Source organism: Leishmania donovani, chromosome 7, assembly GCF_000227135.1.
Source record: "Leishmania donovani BPK282A1 complete genome, chromosome 7".
NCBI classification, from domain to species: Eukaryota; Euglenozoa; class Kinetoplastea; order Trypanosomatida; family Trypanosomatidae; genus Leishmania; species Leishmania donovani.
The window spans coordinates 75,793-97,368 of record NC_018234.1 but is presented as its reverse complement, the minus strand read 5'-3'; the positions used below and the strand labels follow the sequence as shown (position 1 = coordinate 97,368).

Genomic DNA, 21,576 nt, shown 5'->3' with positions numbered 1-21,576 from the left:
GGGAGCGGAGGAGGATGAGCAGGAAAGTAGGGAGAGGGCAATGCACAAGAGCGCACACTCTGTGGAGGGCATCGCACACCCTTGGCGTCCACGCACCCGTTCAGATCATTCTGCACCGCTCACACAGGGCTGCCACCGTCTGCGTCTTCACCCCACGCCGCCGCGGGGATGTGCGCTTGTGGATTCTAGCGTGAATAGTACCGCTGAAGAGCGTCTTTCTGTTTTTCTGCCGACGTATTTCGAATCGGTTGTGCGTACACTTGAACATACATACCAGCGTGGTCGAACTTGGGCGCGCACAGATATTGGACACGGAGGGGTTGCCCGTACATGAGGGTGCAGCCAAAGGCAGAACGAAGACACAAAAGGGAGGGGTCGGGGTACCCCGAGAGAGGGAGAGCTATGCGTGTACTGCAGCGCCCGATGTGCGTGCGTGCGTGCTTACCATTGGTATGCGGACCCTTGACACCGCCGCTGCTGCGGGTAACTCCCCTTCCTTTCCTTTTGTAGCACCATGTAAGAGGTTGGATGCTACTGATGATCTCTCCCTGCCTCTGCGCCTGCCCCTTTCACTACCGGCCGAAACCCGCCAGCACATCGCTGGAGCACTCCAGAAAACGCCTCGGCAGACTCTTGCGCTCATGCGGAGGCGCGCTGTAGTGGTATTTGACCTTCTTGCGCATAATGAATAGGAACTCGTCCATCTCCATCGACCCGTCGCCGTTCTTGTCGAAGACGGCAAAGATGATGTCTATAGTGGCCTGAGGCAGCGCCGGCACGCCGGCCATAGACATAAGCCGGCGAAAGTCCCGCTTCGTCACCGACATGCCGCTGCTCGAGAACATCTCCACGTTGGCCGCCAGCTGCTCTGCGTAGAGCATCACTTCGTTCAGGCCTAGCCACATGTCGAGCGTCACAACGTCGCCGCTGCCGTGCAGGCGGCGTATGTTACCCACCAGGTAGTACGGCAAGTGAGAGCCGAGCACCTGCCTGGCAATGAGCGCCGCGAACTCCTCGGCGGTGATGCGGTTGCGCTTCTCCACATCATATTGGCGGAACTCGGCCTTCCACACCTCCGTGCGCACGCTGTGGATCAACGCCTCCAGCTCTCTGAAGGAGCACCTGCGCGGTGCTGTTTCGTCGCCGAAGAGTGCCCGAACGATGCCGTTGCGGCGCGTCGAAGGCTTCAGAAGCGAGCGCACGACTGCCTCGTCCTTCGTGGTCCCGCGCAGCACGTTGGCGAACTCCTCCAAGGAGAGGGTGCCCGACTTGTCGGTGCCCACGATGTAGAAGAGCGCTTCCACCTCATGCGGGTCGCTTGTGAGGAGGCTCATGAGGAAGCGGAACTCTGGGAAGCTTATGTAGCCATCCCCGTTCGCGTCCATGGACTCGAAGAGGCGCTGGAGGTCCTGCACAATGTCCGGGTTCGGCAGCACCTTCTCCGGCGAGGCCAGCAGCGCGAGCACAAAGTCCTCCACGGTCATGTACATGGGACCACCCTTGCGCTTCCGCACCGATGCATAGTGCAGGAATCGCGAGCGCACGTCGCGCAGATAGTACGGGATCAGATACGTCGGCGTTTCGTACGAGCGGCACAGCACCACCGTCATACCTGCCGAAACACACAGCGCCACCCCGACACACCAGCCAGCCAACGTGGCCCACAGAAGGCGCTGTCGTCCGCTGGGGTATGATGACGATGCCACGAGGGCGGGCACCAGATGGACATCACGCGCCTCATCGCAGATGGCGCCCTTGAATGAGCACGACAACGGCATAGATGACGACGACGCAAGGCCACGACTGCAGTTGCTGCTGCTGTCCGCGCTGCCTTCAGTGCCTCTGCGCTGAGCCACCGTGACGACTCTTGGTACCGCGTACAGACGCCGCTGCACCACAGCGGAGAGCTTTCGCCTCATCAATCCCAAAGAGAGAGGGGTGGGGGCGGTGCTGCGTGAACCCTCAGCAACGTCGAGGCCAGAGGGCGACAGAGAAGACCGAAGAGAGGGATGCGAGGCAGAGCGGGGGATGTCGGCGCACAGCGTTGCAGGAGCGAAACAGGTGTGACGCACCAAAAACGACAAAGAGAAGGAGCAGTTGTTTGTGTGCGTGGATGTCGAGGGTGGAGGAGGAGTGCCGTTGATGGGGGTGGTGAAGCCGTGACGCGTACGTGCACCCAGAGAGAGAGAGAGAGCTGCGTCGCTGCAGCAAGCGCAGCTGGTGCGAGTGGCGGCGAGCGAGTGAGGGTTGGACAGGCTGGGAGAAGAGGGTCCCACGGTGACAGCGGTGAAGCGCCGGCCAGCAGCCATGACACACACACACACTCACACACACACAGACACGAGCAGCATCCACACCATCTGTGAGGAAGAGGAGGTCCGGGGACGGGCACGACGAAGACCGAGACGCGTTTATCTTTCCCTGCTCACACTCGCTTCGTCGCTTGGCAGCAGAAGACGAGAAAAGCGGCGCCTGCCTGTGCCTGTGGCGCTCAGAAGGACCAACAGCTGCTCCTGCAGCGACAGCCAGTCGTTGTGCAGCTCGTTGCGCAGACGCCACAGGCCTCTTACGGTAAAGAAGAGAAGCCCACGGATGCTAGGCAGCACCGCCCTCGAGGTCGTCGCAGGCGACTTCGGCGGCCTGCCACGCTGGCAGGGGGGAGGTGCGATCCGACCACACACCAGCGCGGTGATTCGTGCGGATAGTCGCTACCTGCTGCCACGCCCGCTCGAAGAGCTCGCCGGTGCGGCACGACCTCAACAGCGGGTACGGCACACACGCCTTGGGACAGCGCAAAGAACGAGGTGAACACGAAGTCAGCGCCAAAGTTGGCGGTCATGCTCACACAGACGGCGAGGAGTGCGGACACCTCAACTGATCAATGGTAATGTGGGCTATCATAAGCGGGAGGGAGCGGAAGTCAGTGAAGAAGGACACGAGCATGCCCCAGGTGGTCATCCAAACAGCGCCTTGCCCGACTATGATGCTGCCGCACAGCTGGTGACCCAGGAATACCTTCGTGCTTGAGATGCCAGTGACTCCTAGCAGCGAGCCAGCCTTCAAACGCGACTTGATGCAGTCACTGAAGGACAATATGCACGGGTTCAGCATCACCAGCGACGCCCTCTTGCTGTCGATCCAGATGGAAGGAGGGATGCTATACCGCACTCGCCAGAGGTGCTTGTAGCTGTACCCCTCTTCCTTCACATCCCGCCCCGTCTTCACCACCAGCGGGGTGTTGCCAGCGTCGTCGCCGTTGCTGTCTCTCTACGGCAGGGCCTGACCCGGGACGAGTGGGCGCATGCTCAGGCGCGAGTGGCGGCTACGGACGACGCAGCCGCCAAAAGAATTGATTGCTGCCTTCGCCACAACGTCCACCGACTCGTCGGCGACCGAAAAGAAGCGGACAGCCGCGTCACCAGAGTCATTGCTGGGGCGCACCTCATGAAGCCCGTGAGAGTGATATGCTCCGGCGCCTTGTCTCTCCTATTCGCCGAATAGTCGTCGGCGCTACGCTTGCGGGCGCTGCTACTGCTGCTGCTGGTTTTGCGGGCGGCTGTTGTTGCACTGCGATCCATGCTGGCTGCCCTGTGAGAACTGCGCCACCTCGGCCACAGCAGCTGTGTCTTCTCAGCTGGCCCAGTGATGGCGAAGGCAGTTCGTTTCTTGTCGCTGCCGCCACCGGTGCCTATTTCCTTTGTCCTTTGGCACGCAGGAAGGGGTCCGTGTCACATCTCGACACGCAGACAGACACGCACAGTTGAACATTGACAACAAGATGGGCTGTGGCGAATGGGGAGGAGGGCGGCCCGTCGTTGAGCTCGACCTGCATGAATGTGTGCGTGTGTGCACATGTGTAGTGCTCGGCTCGTAGGAAGAAGAAGAGGAGGGATGTGTGTGTGTGTGTGTGATGGGGGTGCAAATACGTACAGGCATCCCTTGGCGACAGAGTATCGGAAAGCACTCGCCCTCTAGCCACGCAGTATGTGTGCCGGCATCCGGCGCGGGTCCAGAGAGACGCGGGCAACCCCCACACGCAGACACGGAGGCGGGGGGAGAGGGGGCTGCGGGAGGGCTGCTAAAGGTACGTTGGGCGGGAGGTGGGTGGGCCGCGGTGTGGTGTGATCATCATCAGACCAATGTGACGAAAAACGGATGTACACACGCCGAAACGCGCAATACGCACAAACGTGCGTGTGGGCGCGCTATAGGTGCAGAGGAGATGCGCAGGGTTGCGTGTTGTTGTCCGCGTCAGCAACGGTGAGGAGAAAGTGGTTGGCGAAGTGCGCTGAAGACTGCCCCACCCTCTCACGCACCGACGTCACGGACGCACAGTGTCGGCAGCGGCAGTGGCTCTCCTTTCCTTGGGTCAACAGCCCGCCGCATGAGAAAGGGGAAAAGGCCCAGGCGCAGACTCACCCGAGAAGACACATGCATGCATGTACGCGCAGAGGCACGCGCGCAGGCGGCTACAACGCTCTCCTCACTAAATTCGTTCGCACGAACGCACTCACGACACCCTCTCTGCTTGAAGGCTTCACACGACAAAGAAACATCGGATTAGGGGTTGCACACACGCTTCGCTCGAACGGGAGAGAGGCGCAGCTCGGCACCTCTGCTTTAGAGCACACACACACACACACGCACACGATCAGGCAGCTCTACGAGACCTCGGGTGACACCGCGGCCGGATCGCTCGACTCGCCGGCGGGTCGGAGAATGCTGATGATGGTGGTGGATTGAGGCGTGAAGTAGTGGGCCACATTCACAACGTCCTCTGCTGTCACGGAAAGCAGGGCATCGCGCAAGGCCTGCTTCGTGTCCTGCCGCAGATCATTATAGAAGTATGCCTCACCGTACGAGTCCGCCGCATACGGGGAGTCGATGGAGGAGAAGAGGCGCAGCTTCGCCTCGCTTACGCGCTCCGCCGTGACGTTCTTCCGGTCGCTGAGCCAATCGCCAGCCTCGAGGAAGGCTTTGGCGGTGAGCTCCGGGCTGGGGTCGCGGTAGCTTGACATCGAGACGCCGCCCACCTCGCCGTGGAGCGTGGCGGTGCAGTTGGAGCCGTACGCGCCACCCTCCTCTCGCACACGGCGGTGCAAGTACTCGTTGCAGAGCAGGGTGCAGCCCACCCGCACCCGTGCCTGGTCGGGACTCTCCCACTTCAACTTGTTCGGCATGGCCAGGCCCACAAAGGACGTGTCGATAGGCAGCTTTTTGATGATCTGCTGGACCCCCTTCTCCGTGGAGCGTGGTGGCAGGAACAGGTGCGTGCGCGCGGCAGAGTCCGTCCGCGGGAACGCGTCGAGGAACTCCTTTAGCATCCGCTCAACCTCCTCGCGGTGTGCATCCTCGCACGTCGCCCAAACGAGACTGCGCGACATATCAGCCGCCATCTCCTGCGCAAAGACAGCGTAGTTGGCCAGCAGCGCGCTCACTGTCTCCCGGCTCACTTCCGGGCTTCCCTGAAGCTTCTCGAGCATCTCCGACGCATGCGCGGACTGGGACAACCCCCACCAGTGTTCGCGCAGCTCGCCGCGCCGGGTGAGCTCCCCCACGGCGCGGATGACGGCGTAGCGGTTGCCCTCTGCCTGCAGAGACTGGATCACCGACGAGCATGCCATCTTGAGATTCGACAGCGCACGGGAGTAGACATCGGCGTCGTCGGCGCTGAAGCGCGGCTCCAGCAGTGTCACGCTCAATAAGTCCAGCGCCTCCTTCAGCTTTTCCTTGGTGGTGTAGAAGCTGTAGCTAGTGCCGGTGATGGTGGTGCTCTTGTGCGAGTACGACTCGTTAAGCAGCGGCTCAAAGCCGAACCCGCTGCACGCCAGCTTCACTGCAATGGAGTGATCTTTGTAGGAGAGTTTTCCGGCACCGGTGCGACCGATCAGCGACTCGAGCAGCATCACGCTCTGCGGCACCTGCCCCAGCTCCCCGTGCTCCATGGCGCTGGTAAGAGAAGTGTTGAAGGGGATGAGCCCATGCACGTACACGAGGCCATTCGTTTGGTGCGTGATTGTGTACACCTGGCCGTTGGCGCTCGAGAGAGAGCTGCGACACGGCACGGGCTCCGCAAGCGACTCGGTGGGGATGTCCTCGATGCGCAGTGTGGGCAGCACGTCGTGCGGCTGCGGCGCGCGGAGGCGTTGGAGCCCCTCCTTCGTCTCCTTCTCCACCCGGTCTTTGTCGGCCTCCGTCGCCGACGCGTTCACCGCCTCATCCGCTTCCTTCAGTTGGTCCTGCAGCCTGTTCAGATACTCCTTCTTGGCTGACACGGACACGACGGCGCGGTGGGGGTTGCTCAGCAGGTGCGTCTCAATGCGCGGCAGCAGCGAGGCCGCATTGTCGTCCGCCAGCCGCCGGAGGTGTGGCAGCCAGTTGATGAAGTCCAGCGGGTTGTTCTGCGCCCGGCACAGACCCATCGCACACAGGCCTGTGCACGTGTTGAGCCCGTAGTCGGCAGATCGGTGACGGTGCTGCAGCTCCTCCTGGAAGATAACGGAGCGCACGCGTCGCTCGTCGAAGCCGTCCCTCTGCACCGTGCGGAGCGCAGACTCCACAGCCTGCAGCACGTCAGCCTCTGCGTCTGCCCGGCCCTCATCCATGCCAGCCACACCATAGGTGATGATCGGGGAGGACAGATAGAAGGCGTACCCTTGCATCGGAGCGTACTTGCTGCCAATCTGTGACTCGATCAGGTTCTTGAACATGGGGGAGCTGGGACCGCTAGAGAGAAGGCTGTCCAGCACGCTGAGAGCCACGACATCCTCCAACTTATTATTTTCCTTTGGTACCGCGTAGGAAACGGCAACTCGCTTCTGCCGCCGCGGGTTGCCCATGGCGTCCAGCGGCCCCTCCAGGTGCACGAGCTGGGGCTCCGTGAAACGGTGCTCGTCCGCCAGTGTCGGCACTACGACCGGCGCCGCGCGCTCGAAGTCCGCGAAGTACGAGTCTAACGCTTCCATGTGCGACTCAGGGTGCAGGTTGCCGTATGTGAAGGTGATGCTGTTGCTTGGGTGGTAGTGGCGCCTCTGGAAGGACAGGAGCTCGTCGTAGCTGAGACCCAGAATGTCGGGCGGGTAGCCGCCGGATATGTAGGTGTAGTGTGTGTGCGGCAGCATGGCGCGCATCAGCGAGTGCACAAAGTGGTTGCTGGGATCCGACACAACGCCGCGCATCTCGTTGAAAACGACGCCGTTGTTGATAAGCCGGCGAGTGCGCTTCGCCGGCTGCGCAGCGGCGTCTTCGCTGTCCCCCGACTTGTCCTCGAGTTCCACTCGGTGACCCTCCTGCTTGAAGTCCTCCTCTCGCAGCAATGGGTGGAGGACGGCGTCGAGGTAGACGTCGAGAAGGTTTTGGAAGTCCTTGCGATTGGTAGTCGAGAAGGGGTACAGCGTGTAGTCGGACCCGGTCATGGCGTTCATAAAAGAGCTAAGGGAGCGCTTGAGCATCATGAAGAACGGATCCCGCACCGGATACTTCTTGCTGCCGCATAGTGTTGTGTGCTCCAGCACGTGGGAGGTGCCCTTGTTGTTCTCCGCCGGTGTTCGGAAGCCGATGCAAAAGGTATTGTTATTGTCCTCCACGTCGATGTGGTAGTAGAGAGCGCCGGTGCGGACGTGCTCCATTTCGTACGCCACGAGGTGCAGGTCATCGATGCGCCGGATCTTGAGCAGCGTGAAGCCGTGCATGCTTCTGAAGACGAGGTCTTCGCGCCTGCTCGTGCGCAGCGACAGACATCGTACCGATCTGCGCAGCATACTACCGAAGAGGACGATATATACCGACACACGCGAGCAGCTGTCACAGGGAGCACACCCGAATGGGAAGGGAGAATAACAAAGGCCTGGAAGAGGAAGCGGCAGTGGCGGCGGCGACGATGACGGAAGCACACACGTTGTGCACGGCGTTCGCCCTCCAGCTGCTGGTGCACTCTGTGGGGAGGGGTTTGTATAGGCGAACGTAGGCGTACCTGTGTGTCGCCTAATGAAGGAACGAGACGAAGTGATGACTGGTGAGGGTGGCAGCCGATGTCAGTTCCCCAATACACACGCGCTCGCAGAGGGTGGGGAGTGGATGAGGGGAGGGGGTAAGAGGAAAGCAGAAGAGAGATGAGCAAGAGATGTTGGAGGAGAAGGAGGGGCGCTTGTAGAGCTGCATGCGGCCAAAATCAGCACCGGTGGCCCCCGGTTCGATAGCGAGGAGAGGCACGACGAGGAGGTGGTCGGCGACAAGCCAGAGAATCGGGAGCTCACGCACGTGGCGGTGACACGACGAGGTGGTATGCGCACCAGAATAGAAGGGATGAAGAGTTGGCCATGCTGAAAGGAGTGCGTGCATGCGCGTGGCCGTGCCCGTGACGGCGGTGGGCACTGACGAGAGAAGAGGAGCAAAGCGCACGCCAGAGGAGCAGAAGACGGGCGAGAGGGGGGCAGCGGCGTGCCGGCACCCGGAGCAGAGCGGCGGGTGATATGAAGAAACAGTTGTGTGCGCCTGAACACGCGCGTGCAGCGTGCCTTGTGCTGTGGGCGATAGCGGAAGAGAGGTGTGGCGTGGAGTGCGAAAAGGCATGCAGAGGGAGAAGGGGTGGGGGCTTTCCGAGAACATAACTCGGCTTTGCCACAAAGAGTGCCACGCGTTTGCGTGGGACAAGTGGCTTCAGCGAGAGGTTGAGGGATGTGGTGGAGGGTTCGCACAGGTCCACGTGCGCGGCGGCATACGCTCCTCCGCTTTACCAAGTGCTCCTCTCCACAGTCGCCCGCAGGTACGTGGCGCGTCATCAGTGACATGGGTGACGACGCCTGCCTTCTTCGTTTTATTTTCGCTGTTTCGCTGCCACGTTAGAAGACCTGTTGGCGGCTTCGTTGATTTCCGCGTTGAAGGAAAAGATAGACATAGACAAGTGCCGCTCGTGTGCGTGTGCGTGCGAGGAGAGGAGGGAGAGTTGTCTCCCATCTTCTTGTCCTCGTGCTGCCATACATTGCTGTGGCGTTGGAGGGTGTTACCCCCCTAACCAACGCGCAGCAGGACCTTAACAGATACAGACCCACACAGATGCCAAAAATGGGAGCAATAAGTGCAAGGAAGAGCGAAAACACGAAGATGAGATGGGCCAAGTACGGGTCAGCGGGGGTTTCGCCAGCCCACCACGACGGCATGCGCGTAGAAGCAGGAAAGCACCCAACTACGCCAGAAAGAGAGAGGGGAGATCCAAGCGAAAGAAACGGAACCGCACGCACGTACACAGACACCGCCACAAACAGCTTCAGATATTCCCAACGTGCAAGTCAGTATCACACCCCAAAAGGGGCTGCCCCTGCATGTACGAGTGTGTTGGTGCAGCGCAGCCGAGTTGGAAACAGGATGCATCCCGAGTAAGGTTGATCGTATTCGTTTCATTTAGAAAGGCGACGCGCCCAGGCAGCTCATCCCCTCCCTCCCCCCACAGCCATCTCTCACTAGCCTCTACCACCTCTCCACGTGCTGCGCACAGCTACCACGCCCCTGTGGCCCTTCCTCCCTCCGGCTTGGAGACGGAGAAGAGGCGAAGGGCAGAGAGGGGAGGGCAGGAGCGTGGATGGTAAGCACGCGGAGGTGGCTGCAAAGGGATTCTATAAAGGTGGGTGAAACAAAGAGAAGAGGAGGCGGCAACAAGAACATGCACACACGCACACGCACAGAGCGCTGCACCAGCGGGTTGCGTGCGTCTCGCCTACTGCAGCCGTCGCCAGAGCAACACATACACGCAAAGGAGGAAGCACAGACACATCCGTACGGAGAGAGAGGCGCAGCTACACGCCAAGAAACAAAACAGCGGTGATGGTGATGTCTGCACGTGCACGGAAGCGCATGCCTCGACGCTGCCACTACTCTCCTCTCCACTCCATGTGTAGTGCATTCAGTGCTTTAACTTTTATTCTTCAGTGCGAAGCATGCAGCGGAGAGGCGAACATGCGCGCGCGCACGCACGCACAGGCGAAGCAGCCGGCGCGTTTGAGGCGACGGGTATGGAAAAGGCGAGGCGGACATGGGAGAGGGGAGAACGTCGAGGGAAGGAATCAGTAAATAGTGACGAAGAACGCGAAGGGGTGGCGCCTCCAGAGGGGCACGCAGGCGCGCCCACGGCAACAGCACCACACAGTCATCACACTCTATCGAAGATCACGCGGCTCAGTTGTAGGCCAAGGACGAGCTGAGCTGGCTCTCAGCCCGGTCTAGATTCCAGCCCTTGCGCTCGGCGTAGTCCTTTACTTGGTCCTTCTGGATCTTGCCCACTGCAAAGTACTTGGACTGCGCATGCGCGAAGACGAGTGCGCTGACAGATGCCGCCGGCATCATTGCGTACGACTCAGACAGCCTTACCCCCGTGCGCTCCTCCACCTCGCCGATGCGCCACATTGTGTCCATCTCCGTGTGGTCCGGCTGCGAGGGGTACCCAGGGGCAGGTCGAATACCTTGGTACTGCATCCGGATCAGGTCGACCGTCTCGGCTGTCTCCTTCTCCGCGTAGCCCCACAAGTCTGTGCGAATGATGCGGTGCATCTCCTCCGTGAAGGCCTCGGCGAAGCGGTCTGCCAGAGCCTTGATCATGATAGAGCGGTAGCTGTCGTTGTCTTTCTCGTACTGCTCGCTCATCTTGTCCGCTCCAAAGATGCCGACAGCGAGACTGCCGAGGTAGTCTGGCGCCACCCCTTTCGGGGCAATGAAGTCGGAGATGCACAGGTACGGCTCGCCTCGCTCTTTCTCCGATTGCTGGCGCAGCCCAAAGAAGGTGGCGATCTTCTCGTTACGTGTGTCATCCTTGTACACCTCGATATCGTCGCCGACACTGTTCACGGGCATCAGCGTGACAACAGCCTTGGCGCGGAAGCTACGGGTGGCAATGATGTCCTTCAGCATCTCCTGCGCGTCGTCGAATAGCCGCTTCGCCTCCGCGCCGACGGTGGGGCAGTTGAAGAGCTTCGGAAAGCCACGGTTGGGGTACGTGCCGCGCACCTGCCAGACGGAGAAAAACGGGTTCCAGTCGATACGGGTGGCGATCATCTCGAGCGAGTAGTCGCTGATGGTGATGGTGCCGAGCTTCCTCGGCCGCGGCGCCGGCGGGTTGGCGACGAAGTCGATCTTCAGCGCGTTCTCACGGCAGAAGGCGAGGGGCTTGTAGACACGGTCCTTCAGGTTCGCCAGGTAGTCCTCCGCGATCTCTTGGTAGGTCTCGCGCACCTCCTCCCAGAACTCCTCCTCGCTGCTCCCGAGCATGTTAGATACCGTGACCACGGCCTTGCTGGCGTCCAGCACGTGCACCGTCTTGTTGTAGTGCGGCTGAATCTTAACCGCCGTGTGCTGCTTCGACGTTGTCGCCCCACCCACCATCAGCGGGATACCGAAGCCCATCCTCTTCATCTCCTTCGCCACGTGCACCATCTCGTCCAGTGAGGGCGTGATGAGGCCGGAGAGCCCGATGACGTGTACGTCGTGCTCCTTCGCAGCCGCCAAGATCTTTTCACACGAGACCATCACACCGAGGTCGATCACCTCGTAGCTGTTGCAACCCAGGACGACGCCAACGATGTTCTTGCCGATATCGTGCACGTCGCCCTTTACGGTCGCCATGAGCACCCGCTTCGCTCGCGAGGTCGACGCGCCGTTCGTATCCGCCATAAGAGCCGCCTTCTCAGCCTCCATGTACGGCACCAGCACCGCCACCGCCTTCTTCATGACACGTGCCGACTTGATGACCTGGGGCAGGAACATCTTGCCACTACCGAATAGCTCGCCAACCTTCCCCATGCCATCCATCAGTGGACCCTCGATGATGTGCAGCGGCCGCTCGTACTTGCCACAAGTTCGAGCCTCCTCAACGTCATCCTCGATGAACTCGACGATGCCCTTGATCAAGGCGTGCGAGAGACGCTCCTCCACTGAGGCGTTGCGCCATTCGTCCACCTTAGACACCTTCGCCTCCTCGGCGCCACCGCCGGACGCTTTCTCCGCCTTGAGTCGCTCTGCGTACTCAAGAATGCGCTCCGAGGAGTGGGGGGTGCGGTTGTAGATGGCATCCTCGACCAGCTGCAGCAGATCGGGCTCGATGTCGGTGTACACCGGCAGAGCACCCGCGTTCACGATCGCCATGTCGAGACTTCCATCAGCGATCATTTTCTTCAAGAAGGCGGAGTGCATCGCCATGCGAATGGCCTCGAAACCGCGGAAGGAAAAGCTGAGGTTCGAAATTCCGCCGCTCACCTTGGCGCGGGGCAGATTTGCCTTGATCCACGCCGCCGCATTCATGAAGTCTATGGCGTAGTTGTTGTGTTCCTCCATGCCGGTGCAGATCGTCAGCACGTTCGGGTCGAAGACGATGTTCTCCGGTGGGAAGCCGTCCGCCACCAGCATGTCGTACGCACGCTTACAGATGCGGGTCTTGCTGGCATAGTCTGCCGCCTGACCATTTTCATCAAAGGCCATCACCACCACGGCGGCACCGTAGCGCCGAATTAGGCGAGCCTGGCGCAGGAACTCCTCCTCACCAACCTTCAGCGAGATCGAGTTGACGATCGGTGTTCCCTGGGTGCACTTCAAACCCGCCTCGATGACATGGAACTTGGACGAGTCGATCATCACCGGCACTCGCGCTACCTCCGGGTCAGAGGCAATCATGTTCAGGAAGCGCGTCATGGCGGTTACGCCGTCGATGAGGCCATCGTCCATGTTCACGTCCAACACCATGGCCCCCTCCTCGACCTGCTGGCGGGCCACCGCCAGGCACTCCTCCCACTTCCCCTCCTTGACGAGGCGCTTAAACTTTAGCGAGCCGCTGATGTTGCATCGCTCTCCGATGTTGCAGAAGCCGATGTGGTGGGTGAAGTACAGCGCCTCGAGCCCGCTGATGACCATTGTCTCACTCGGCTGCCCCCTCAGACGCGGCGGGATGCCCTTCACGGCTGTGGCAATGGCACGGATGTGATCTGGGGTTGTACCACAGCAGCCGCCGACGAGGTTGACCCACCCGTTCACTGCAAAGTCGCGGATGTCACGGGCCATGTCCTCCGGCAGCTCGTCGTATTCACCCATCGCGTTCGGCAGCCCCGCGTTGGGGTGGCACGTCACGTAGGCCTCGCTGATCTCTGCAAGGCGTTCGACGTACGGGCGCATTTCGCGACAGCCCAGGGCACAGTTGAGACCGATCGAGATAATGTTGCCGTGCCGCATCGACGAGTAGAAGGCGTCCACTGTCTGGCCGCTGAGAGTGCGACCGGACAGGTCTGTAATGGTGCCGCTCACCATGATCGGAACGCGTGTGTAGCCCTTGTCCTCGAAGAGTGTGTTCACCGCGAAGAGGGCCGCCTTGGCGTTGAGGGAGTCGAAGATGGTCTCGATCAGCAGCACATCTACGCCTCCGTCCAGCAGGGCCGTCGCCTGCTCCGTGTAAGCGGCTACAATTTCGTCATATGTGATGTTGCGGTAGTCGGGGCGCTCGACGGAGGGCGAGATGGAAGCCGTTCGGTTCAGCGGGCCCAAAACACCGGCGACGAAGATGCGCCGCCCCGTCTCGCGGCTTGCTTGCTCCGCCGCGTCGCGGCAGATTTTCGCAGCGGCGAGGTTGATGCGACGAACAAGGTGCTGTGTCTCGTAGTCGGACTGACTCACCGCCTGCGAGTTGAACGTGTTCGTCTCCATGACGTCGGCGCCGGCGATGGCATACTTGTAGTGCACATCCCGCACCTTCGCCGGCTGCGTGAGACAGAGCAGGTCGTTGTTGCCCTTGAGATCCTTCGTGGCATTCTTGAACTCCTCGCCGCGGAAGTCCTTTTCCTCGAGCTTGTAGCGCTGCAGCATAGTGCCCATGCCACCGTCCAGCACGAGGATGCGCTTCTGGAAGATCTCCTCCAGTTCCTCGAAGACGGGGCTTCGTTCGCCATGCATGGCTGACATGTGCAGCTGCGCGGGGAGAGGGTGCGTGAAAGAAGATCAGTGGTAATAAGATGACCAATATAGCAGCACATCAAACAACGAACGAGCACGTGCATTCAGCTTCAAAGATGCTTCGTTGCGTCAACCCGGTCCCCCTCTACATGCACGCCACCGGAGGCGACACATGAGGACTGGCACACAATCGCGGTGCAGTGTGAAGGACTGTAGCACGATTGCGCTTCTTCTGTGCGCATGCGCTCTGTTGACCTTTGTGCACTGCACGGAGAGGAACATACGCAGAGAAAGAGAGAGAGCAGCCTCGTTTTGTTGTTGTTATGACCGCGTCCACTTCTCTGCCGCACAACGTGAGGTCCAACGCCGCTCCACCCCCGACCCTGTCGCAGGCCGCATCCGCGTGGTGCGAAGTACCGGTAGACACGCGTTGCAGCAGTGCGCCGACCCGGTCGCCCGAGGAGGGCCCGTGCCCTCAAGCGCCGCCCACCCACCCCGCGCACCGTAGGGTGGCTCTCAGGCGCCCCACACCAGCAGGCGGTGCGAGGGCCGGGTGTGGCATACGCTCGAGTCGCGCGGACACTTTTTGCCTATCCGATGAGAACCACAAACGCGTTCACTGCCGCCGCTCGCCCCGGCGCCACGCCGTCCAGGACCCGCCCGCCGACATCCGCAGCGACGACTCGCTCTCACTCGCCCACGTCGTAGGCGCTTGGCACGCGCACCGCCAGAAGTGGCTCGGCATTCGGCCGGGATGGGGGCGGGGAGAGGGGGCTGCTCGGCGTCCACCCAGACCGAGCTGGATACACCGGACCCGGAGATGCCACGCGCGGAGGTGTTTGTGCCCACGTCATGAGGGCGGCGTGAACTAGAGACAGCAGCAAGAAAAATACGGAAGATGGGCAAGGGAGCGACAGCAACAGTGCCCATTATGTTCAAGTACGTACATGATCGAAACACGCCCTCCGTACTGCCCACACGAGCAAGCCGCCCTCTATAGCGCCTTCACTGCCTCTCATCTATGGCAGTTGTGTGTGGGCTTATGCCCACAGCACCTGCGCTGGATGCGGCCGTTGTGAAGTGCGGGCGTGTGTCCGGGAGGGAGGGAGGAGAGGGGAAGGGAAGCAAAGAAGGGCCCCGCAAAAGCGGTCACACCAAGCACAAAGGGTGGGAGAGCACAGAAACAACACCTAAAGGGAGGAGAGGTACCGGGGAGGAAGAGAGAGAGTGCCAGGTGCAACCGGGGTATTGACACCAGCAGCGGTTGCGGTGGAGACGACCCACACTAGTCTCCAGGTGCGCCCATAATCCGCGTCAGCTCTGGAGGAGCTGCTGACCGAGCGCCGCGTGGCACATAGAGAGAGGGCAAGCGAGCGATGGAAGCAGCCGTGATAATATCGGCAACGGCGCTGAAGGGAACACACACGCACTTTGTGTTCACTTCCGTGTGCACCACGCCGCTGTGCCTAAGCCAGGAAAAGAACGAAGAGATGCTTAGGAGAGAGGCGCGCAGAGGGGACAGGTGTGAGCGATGAGCCTCCAGGCTACCCCCTTCGACCCTGTGCACCCACTAGTCTTCAATCTCGATGACAGAGTTGACGATGCATGTCGGCTCTGCCTGAGGCGCCACATCGTACTCGTTGCGCATGGCAGACCTCGGTGCGGCGTTGAAGTCGTACATGTCGTCAATGTCGTCGTCGTCCAGGCCGAACTGAACAAAGTGGTGGCGCCGCTCCATATAGCGGCCCACGGCGAAGACTACCATGCCGCCTGCTGCCAATATGCTCACACAGAGTAAAATGAGCCCGAATACATTGCCGCTGCTCCCCTCGTCCTCGTCGAACGCCAGCATGTGGGTGCTACCCTTCACCGATTCGATCCCGTGGTCCTCGAGTTGCTTCTTCGACAAGGATACAAAGTAATTGAGGCGCTCGATCGAGCTGCACTCGCGCACCGCTGCGTTCTCGTTCTCCTCGCAGTTCAGCACCAGGAAGACAACTTGTTTGCCCTCGCTGTTGTGCTTCAGGTACGCCAGTGTGAACATGGACCGCCTCAGACAGAGGAGGCTGCTCAGCGTGCTCAGGAAGTCGCTGGGCAGCTTCTTCGTCGTGAGCACGATCTTGGCACTCTTAAACTTGGACCACGGGCGCTCCACCGTTTCGGTCGCCATGGGACACTCCTCGTGTGTGGAGGGATGCGTCGGTGTGGGAGCAGGCGCCTTGGTGGTGGACTCCCCGGGCCTATCAGCGATGGCGACGTCCTCGATGAACGGCACCTCGGTCCACGCATTGGCTGCTTTGCGCTTGTAGCACACCTTGTAGGAGCCACCCTCAGTTATGGTCGACTTCCACAGGGAGTAGGTGGTATTCGGTCCGTAGTTGTCTTCTGGCTCCAAGTCGTCGGCAAGAGGGACGCCACCGGCGGGTCTGCCCGTATCGCACTCTTTCGTGAACTCCACAAACTTGGCTTCGTCGCCGTTCTTGCGGGTGTCAAGGCCGTAGCCATAGAACTTGATGGTCGTCTCAGTGCCGACCAGCACCTCGCCCTTCTCGTTGGCACCACCGACGACGTCGTAGTACGCCGGGTTCCCGGCATACACGGTGATGACACCTATCTGCGTCGCCACGTGGCTGTTTTGCGCGCGATAGCACACGCGGTATGTGTTAGGCTCGTGGAAGGTGATGGCGCGCACGCTGAACTGGGCCCGGTTGCCGTAGACATGAACTGTGTCGGGTATCGCGGTGAAGTAGTCCATGTAGAGCACGTCGCCATCCGGCTGCGCGCACGTACCCTGCGAGAAGTCGACAAGCGAGACAATATCGGTGCTCTGTGGCACCTGACCAACGCCGTGGTCGAGCACAAGAACGCTTCGATCGGCGCTCTTCGAGTATACTGTGCGTGGTGACACTGCTACCACAGTCGGTGTGTTGTTCCCCACCCTAGCCTTGTCCGCCATCTCGTACGAAAGGAGTGCGCGTACTTGCAGGTTGCATCGGGTGTCTGTCGCTAGGTTGGTGAACATGACGGAGAATTGACTGCGAGTGGGCATTGCCACTTTCAACTCTGTCAGGGAGCCGCCCCTCATGTCGCGAATCGAGAAATTGCGCTCCACGGTAGCGCCGTTGCCCGTGGTGTAGACGGCGTGGATGGTGAGGGCGTACATGTACTCGGTCTGGTGCTCAACAAGGCAGTAGTCCTCGTCTGTGTGATCGTTTTTCACAGACACAACCTCGTACGCCAGGCAGGTCATTGTCAAGCTGTGCGTGCGGCCCGAGAAGCTGTGCAGGGTTGATGTCACCTGCGAGCTGGCCGAGGTGGTGTGCTCTATGACTCCGCACGCGGGATAGAGCCTCTTACCATTTTCGGCAGCCAGGGAAAAAGTGGAGCAGAGGGCCAGCGACAGACCGATGACCACCAGAAGCTTCAGAGACTTCATTCGGAACATCGGCACAAGTGAAACGTGTTTCCGTGCGCCCACGCGGAGGGACGAAGAGGGAGGGGGGGGGGCGCAGCAGCCGAACGAAAGGGCGAAAGTAAGGAGGGGCGAAAACGCGCAGCGACAATAGCAACGACTACGCAACCAGGAAGAAAGGAAAGAAAGTCAAAACACAGCTAGCTCCTGCTCGGCCTGTGTGTGTGTGTGGTCTCGCTGGGCGGATGCGCTGTCAAGGGGAAAGAGCAGGGAGGGAGGGGAGTCCGACGATGCCAGGGTAACATGGAGCGCTATCCCACGAAGAAAAAACTAGACAAAGGAGGTCAGAAGGAACGTATAAGCTGCAGAATGGGGATAAGACACGGCGAGGCGATAAAAGGAATGCGTTGATGGACCCTGCTTCACTTCCGCAGAGACACGGGGACAGAGAGAGATGGAGAGAGGGGAGGAGCGGGGGGGGGCAAGAGAAAGTCAGTAAGGGCGGATGAGAAGAGGAGAGATGATTACGTTTCTATGATGGTGGTGCAGCGAACATGCAGGATGGTGGCCCGCACACTGAGGCTATTGCGTGTGTAGACAGTGTTGACGGAGGGCATCCGCACAGCTGCAAGTCTTTACGCATGCACAGACGCGTGTGATACAGAGAGGGGGAGAGAAGAAAGCAGCGCTTCACAACTTCATTCATCATCAATGCAGGTGAATGCCGGAGCAGAGGGCGCCCGCTGTCTCGTGCACATGCGTGGAAAAGCTGGCCGAAGCCGCGGGCATCGAGAGATCCGTTATGAGACTTCCTGCTTCTCCCTGTAACACAAACACAAACACATAGCTGTGACAGGACAGTACAACGTCAACATCTCTGCACCTTCATATGCACATGACACACAAAAGACACCGTGGAGTGCACAGAGGCGTGGCCGAGCGTGAACGAAGCGTGGTGCGGCTCCGTCGCATCCCCCAAAATGACGAAAAAGAGGAGCGGCAGCCCACTACTTCTTTCCTGCCGGCGTTGCTGGGGCCTTCGTATCCCCTGCGCCCGGTCTTTTTGACGCGCCCCGCTCCTTATGGAAAATGTCGATGGTCTTTATGTTAAGCATCGACATTCGCCAAGCAACCTTACCGAGGCGGCGTTTCACTTGGTTGTCCAGCACCTGCCGCTGCCACGGTGACTCGAACGTGTTGCTCTTTTCGCGGTCAAAGAGCTCTTCCATGTACCATTGCTGTGCCACGATTTTGTTCTCGAAAATGCCCGGATAGGTCCACTCGGGACCGATGACAGGGTCCGCTTGATCCTTGAAGATAGAGATGGGAACGGACATGCCCTCTTTGCCGTATGTGTACATGTTCTGCGGCACATCCTTCACCTCTACCATCTTCCGGTGCTCCATGCGACCAGAGTACGCGTGCATGAACTTCCGCCGCTCTCTGTCAAGCTCCATCTTCGTCGGCGCCGTGTCGTACGGTAGATAGACTTGCTTGTAGTCAGGCAAGTCGCCTGGCTTGCCACTGCGCTTCAGCAGCGCTGAAGTGCACGCGAGCAGCCTGGGCGTGCAAGTTCTCCGAAACATGTCACTCCCCCCTCGCTGCTAAAGCTCGAGCAGATGTGTGTGCGTGCGTGTGTCAAGAGCTCACATGCGGTGGCCGCCGGGATGGGAGGCGAAAAAGACAGAGGTGTGGTGTGGTGTGGTGAGAGTGGACGGAGCGACACACAAAGCGATACAGAAGAAAGACGCGGAAGAGCAGGGAAGGGGAGGAAGCGCGTCCAAAGCGCATTGGCTGTACCTCACAGCTCCAGAAAAGGGAAGATGGAGGGGAGGAAGGTGGACCACGAGCAGTGGCATTGTCTCACCGAGCCACGGTGCTGCTCTCCTCTCCATTGCATTGTGCAACAGGCCAGAATGCACGCGGGAGCCAACTGCAGCTACACATCATATCACCCCAACTGGCCAAACAGGCATAAATACAAACATGAGGATATCCGTAGAGAGACACCACCAAGGAGAGGGAGCAAGCGAGCAGGGCGGAGGGTGGGGGTGCACTGGCATGCTTTCAACGTGCTCCAGTGCGCCTGTTGCCCCGGGTGCATCCCTCCCTTTCGCTCTCTCTCGCTACTTTGCAGGTCGCCTTCCCGTCGTTACAGACTGGCAAGAGTAAGGAAGGGGGAGGGGGCTGTGACTAATGTCTTGCTATTCCCCTTTTTCTTTTAGGTTGTCTTGAAGTCAGTGCTACTACAGCTTGTGGGACAGAGGAAGGAGAAGGCGTTGAGACGGGGTGAGCCGAAGAGAGAGAGAAGAGTAACGGACCACTTCGATCCCACAGCGACAACAACGGACACCGCTTACAACTCCCTTCCACTCATCCCCTCAGGAGGCTAAAGAAAGAAATGTAGAGAAAAACAGCGACAACGACAACATCACCGACACACGCACACACAGACGAACATGTGTACATTGTGTAAGGGGCTATGCTTAAGTTCCTAAGAGGCAAGATACAGAAAAAAATGAAACCAGCCAACACGAGAGGAGCGAAGGAGGAGAAGAGGGCGACGCGCACGGCAGCGGCAGAGGAGTGCGCTGTGGAGGTTTCATAGAGGGGGTCGCGAGGGTGGCCATGGCGCACGCGTCAGCATCACATCCTCGACTGGTAATGAAAGGCCTACCATGCCTTCTTCCAATAGCGGAACGTAGTGCGGCCGTAGATACGCCAGTTTGTGTTCTTCTGGCCGTAGTGTAGGAGCAGGCAGTTGACCAGCCCTACGGTGGTGATCACTTTCCAAAAGGCTACACGGCGGTCATCGTACTCAGACTCGGCGGACCAGCGCAGGAAGTTCACGACGTCCTTGGCCATCTGGCTGATAGTGGCAGGGGTGCCATCTTCGTAGTCCACCAGGCCATCCGAGAGTGGCGGCGGCATGGAGAGCACGCATCCCTTGAAGTAGGGGTTCCAGAACTGGCCGGGCTTCAGCTCAGGCGCGAACGGTGGAATCTCCATCAGCTCACCGTTGCCCCAATTGTAGCCGGTCACCAGGGAGAAGATGTAGTCCGAGCCACCCTCCTTGCCGAAGACGGCGTGCTGCAAATCCGGGGGCTCAGCACCGTTGTTGGCGAACTGCGCGGCGCGCTGGTTCGGGTAAGGGGTGGGTAGGGTGTCCGTCGGCTTGCCGGGGCGGCGGTTCAGGTTGCCCTCTGCATCCGGCTCGCTGTCGATCATCTCGTACTGGGAGGCCAGCTGCTTGATCTCCTCGCGGGTCATGAAACCCTGGAAGTGGGTGAAGGTCATGCGGCCCAGTGAGTGACACGGCGCGAATACCTCTGTGTAGATCTGGCGGCCGCGGCGGACCGAGGGCCAGTCAAGGCTGTGCCAAATCTCGAAGCGGTCATTGTGGTTCCAATACCAATCACGCTTGATGGGGTGCGCCTTCTTGCCCGCCATTACTGCTTTAAGTACGTGCAATAAAGGGTTTACGTGTGAAGATGGGTGGTGGTGCTGGAGCACTATGACCGAGGGGGCCTGCGTAAGTGTACCAAGAAAGGCTCAACCACTGTCCTACTACTCCTCAGCGAAAGAGACGGGGCGGGGTGCCGCTGGTTTAGTTATACTGCATCAAGGGAGACCGCAAGGGTGAGAGGGGAAGAAGAGGGCGGGAGGTGGGAAGTAAGGCGCGGGGAGAGTCGGAGAGGTGAGAGACCGAGAACGAAAAAGTGCTGCGCCTGTGCGCCCTCGTCAGCATGCTTTGTGGCGTCTCGCGCAGTGGTGCAGATGCCGCAACATCATCACGTGACAGCGTCATCCTCCTCCATATGGAGCCAGACGAGGAGAAGGGAGGGAAGGGCGAGAGGAGGAGAAGGTATGGTGGCACAGGACCTCAACAGCACTGGCGTGCGAGGATCGGTGCCTCTTCTCCATTTCGCGCACTCGCACGCATCAACGCACCTGCACATCTATCGCGACTTCTCTTTCCCCACAAGCTGGTCCGTGCGACAAAAAAATGTACCCTGAAAGACTTGGACGCGTAGGGCGCGCACTAAAAACTTTTCTTCTTTGCGACACGCCTATTTCTCTGCCGCACAACGTGAGGTCCAACGCCGCTCCACCCCCGACCCTGTCGCAGGCCGCATCCGCGTGGTGCGAAGCACCGGTAGACACGCGTTGCAGCAGTGCGCCGACCCGGTCGCCCGAGGAGGGCCCGTGCCCTCAAGCGCCGCCCACCCACCCCGCGCACCGTA

The 21,576-nt window shown here is 60.1% G+C and overlaps 6 protein-coding genes across 6 annotated transcripts; all 6 read right to left on the bottom strand.

The window, feature by feature from the left end:
* Nucleotides 1-572: 572 nt before the first annotated feature.
* LDBPK_070260 (hypothetical protein, conserved) lies at nucleotides 573-1,610 on the bottom strand (the record flags this gene model as incomplete). The annotated part of the gene is made up of 1 exon (XM_003858420.1): nucleotides 573-1,610. The coding sequence occupies one exon, from the start codon at nucleotides 1,608-1,610 to the stop codon at nucleotides 573-575; it is 1,038 nt and encodes a 345-aa protein (XP_003858468.1).
* Nucleotides 1,611-4,661: 3,051 nt separating this feature from the next.
* Nucleotides 4,662-7,760, bottom strand: LDBPK_070250 (pitrilysin-like metalloprotease; the record flags this gene model as incomplete). The annotated part of the gene is made up of 1 exon (XM_003858419.1): nucleotides 4,662-7,760. One exon carries the CDS (start codon nucleotides 7,758-7,760, stop codon nucleotides 4,662-4,664), a length of 3,099 nt encoding a protein of 1,032 aa, XP_003858467.1.
* A 2,410-nt stretch (nucleotides 7,761-10,170) lies between these two features.
* On the bottom strand, nucleotides 10,171-13,929 carry LDBPK_070240 (cobalamin-dependent methionine synthase, putative; the record flags this gene model as incomplete). Its single annotated transcript, XM_003858418.1, has 1 exon — nucleotides 10,171-13,929. One exon carries the CDS (start codon nucleotides 13,927-13,929, stop codon nucleotides 10,171-10,173), a length of 3,759 nt encoding a protein of 1,252 aa, XP_003858466.1.
* A 1,561-nt stretch (nucleotides 13,930-15,490) lies between these two features.
* Nucleotides 15,491-17,365, bottom strand: LDBPK_070230 (Golgi/lysosome glycoprotein, putative; the record flags this gene model as incomplete). Its single annotated transcript, XM_003858417.1, has 1 exon — nucleotides 15,491-17,365. One exon carries the CDS (start codon nucleotides 17,363-17,365, stop codon nucleotides 15,491-15,493), a length of 1,875 nt encoding a protein of 624 aa, XP_003858465.1.
* A 974-nt stretch (nucleotides 17,366-18,339) lies between these two features.
* Nucleotides 18,340-18,918, bottom strand: LDBPK_070220 (hypothetical protein, conserved; the record flags this gene model as incomplete). The annotated part of the gene is made up of 1 exon (XM_003858416.1): nucleotides 18,340-18,918. The coding sequence occupies one exon, from the start codon at nucleotides 18,916-18,918 to the stop codon at nucleotides 18,340-18,342; it is 579 nt and encodes a 192-aa protein (XP_003858464.1).
* A 1,087-nt stretch (nucleotides 18,919-20,005) lies between these two features.
* LDBPK_070210 (cytochrome c1, heme protein, mitochondrial precursor, putative) lies at nucleotides 20,006-20,782 on the bottom strand (the record flags this gene model as incomplete). Its single annotated transcript, XM_003858415.1, has 1 exon — nucleotides 20,006-20,782. The coding sequence occupies one exon, from the start codon at nucleotides 20,780-20,782 to the stop codon at nucleotides 20,006-20,008; it is 777 nt and encodes a 258-aa protein (XP_003858463.1).
* Nucleotides 20,783-21,576: the final 794 nt, after the last annotated feature.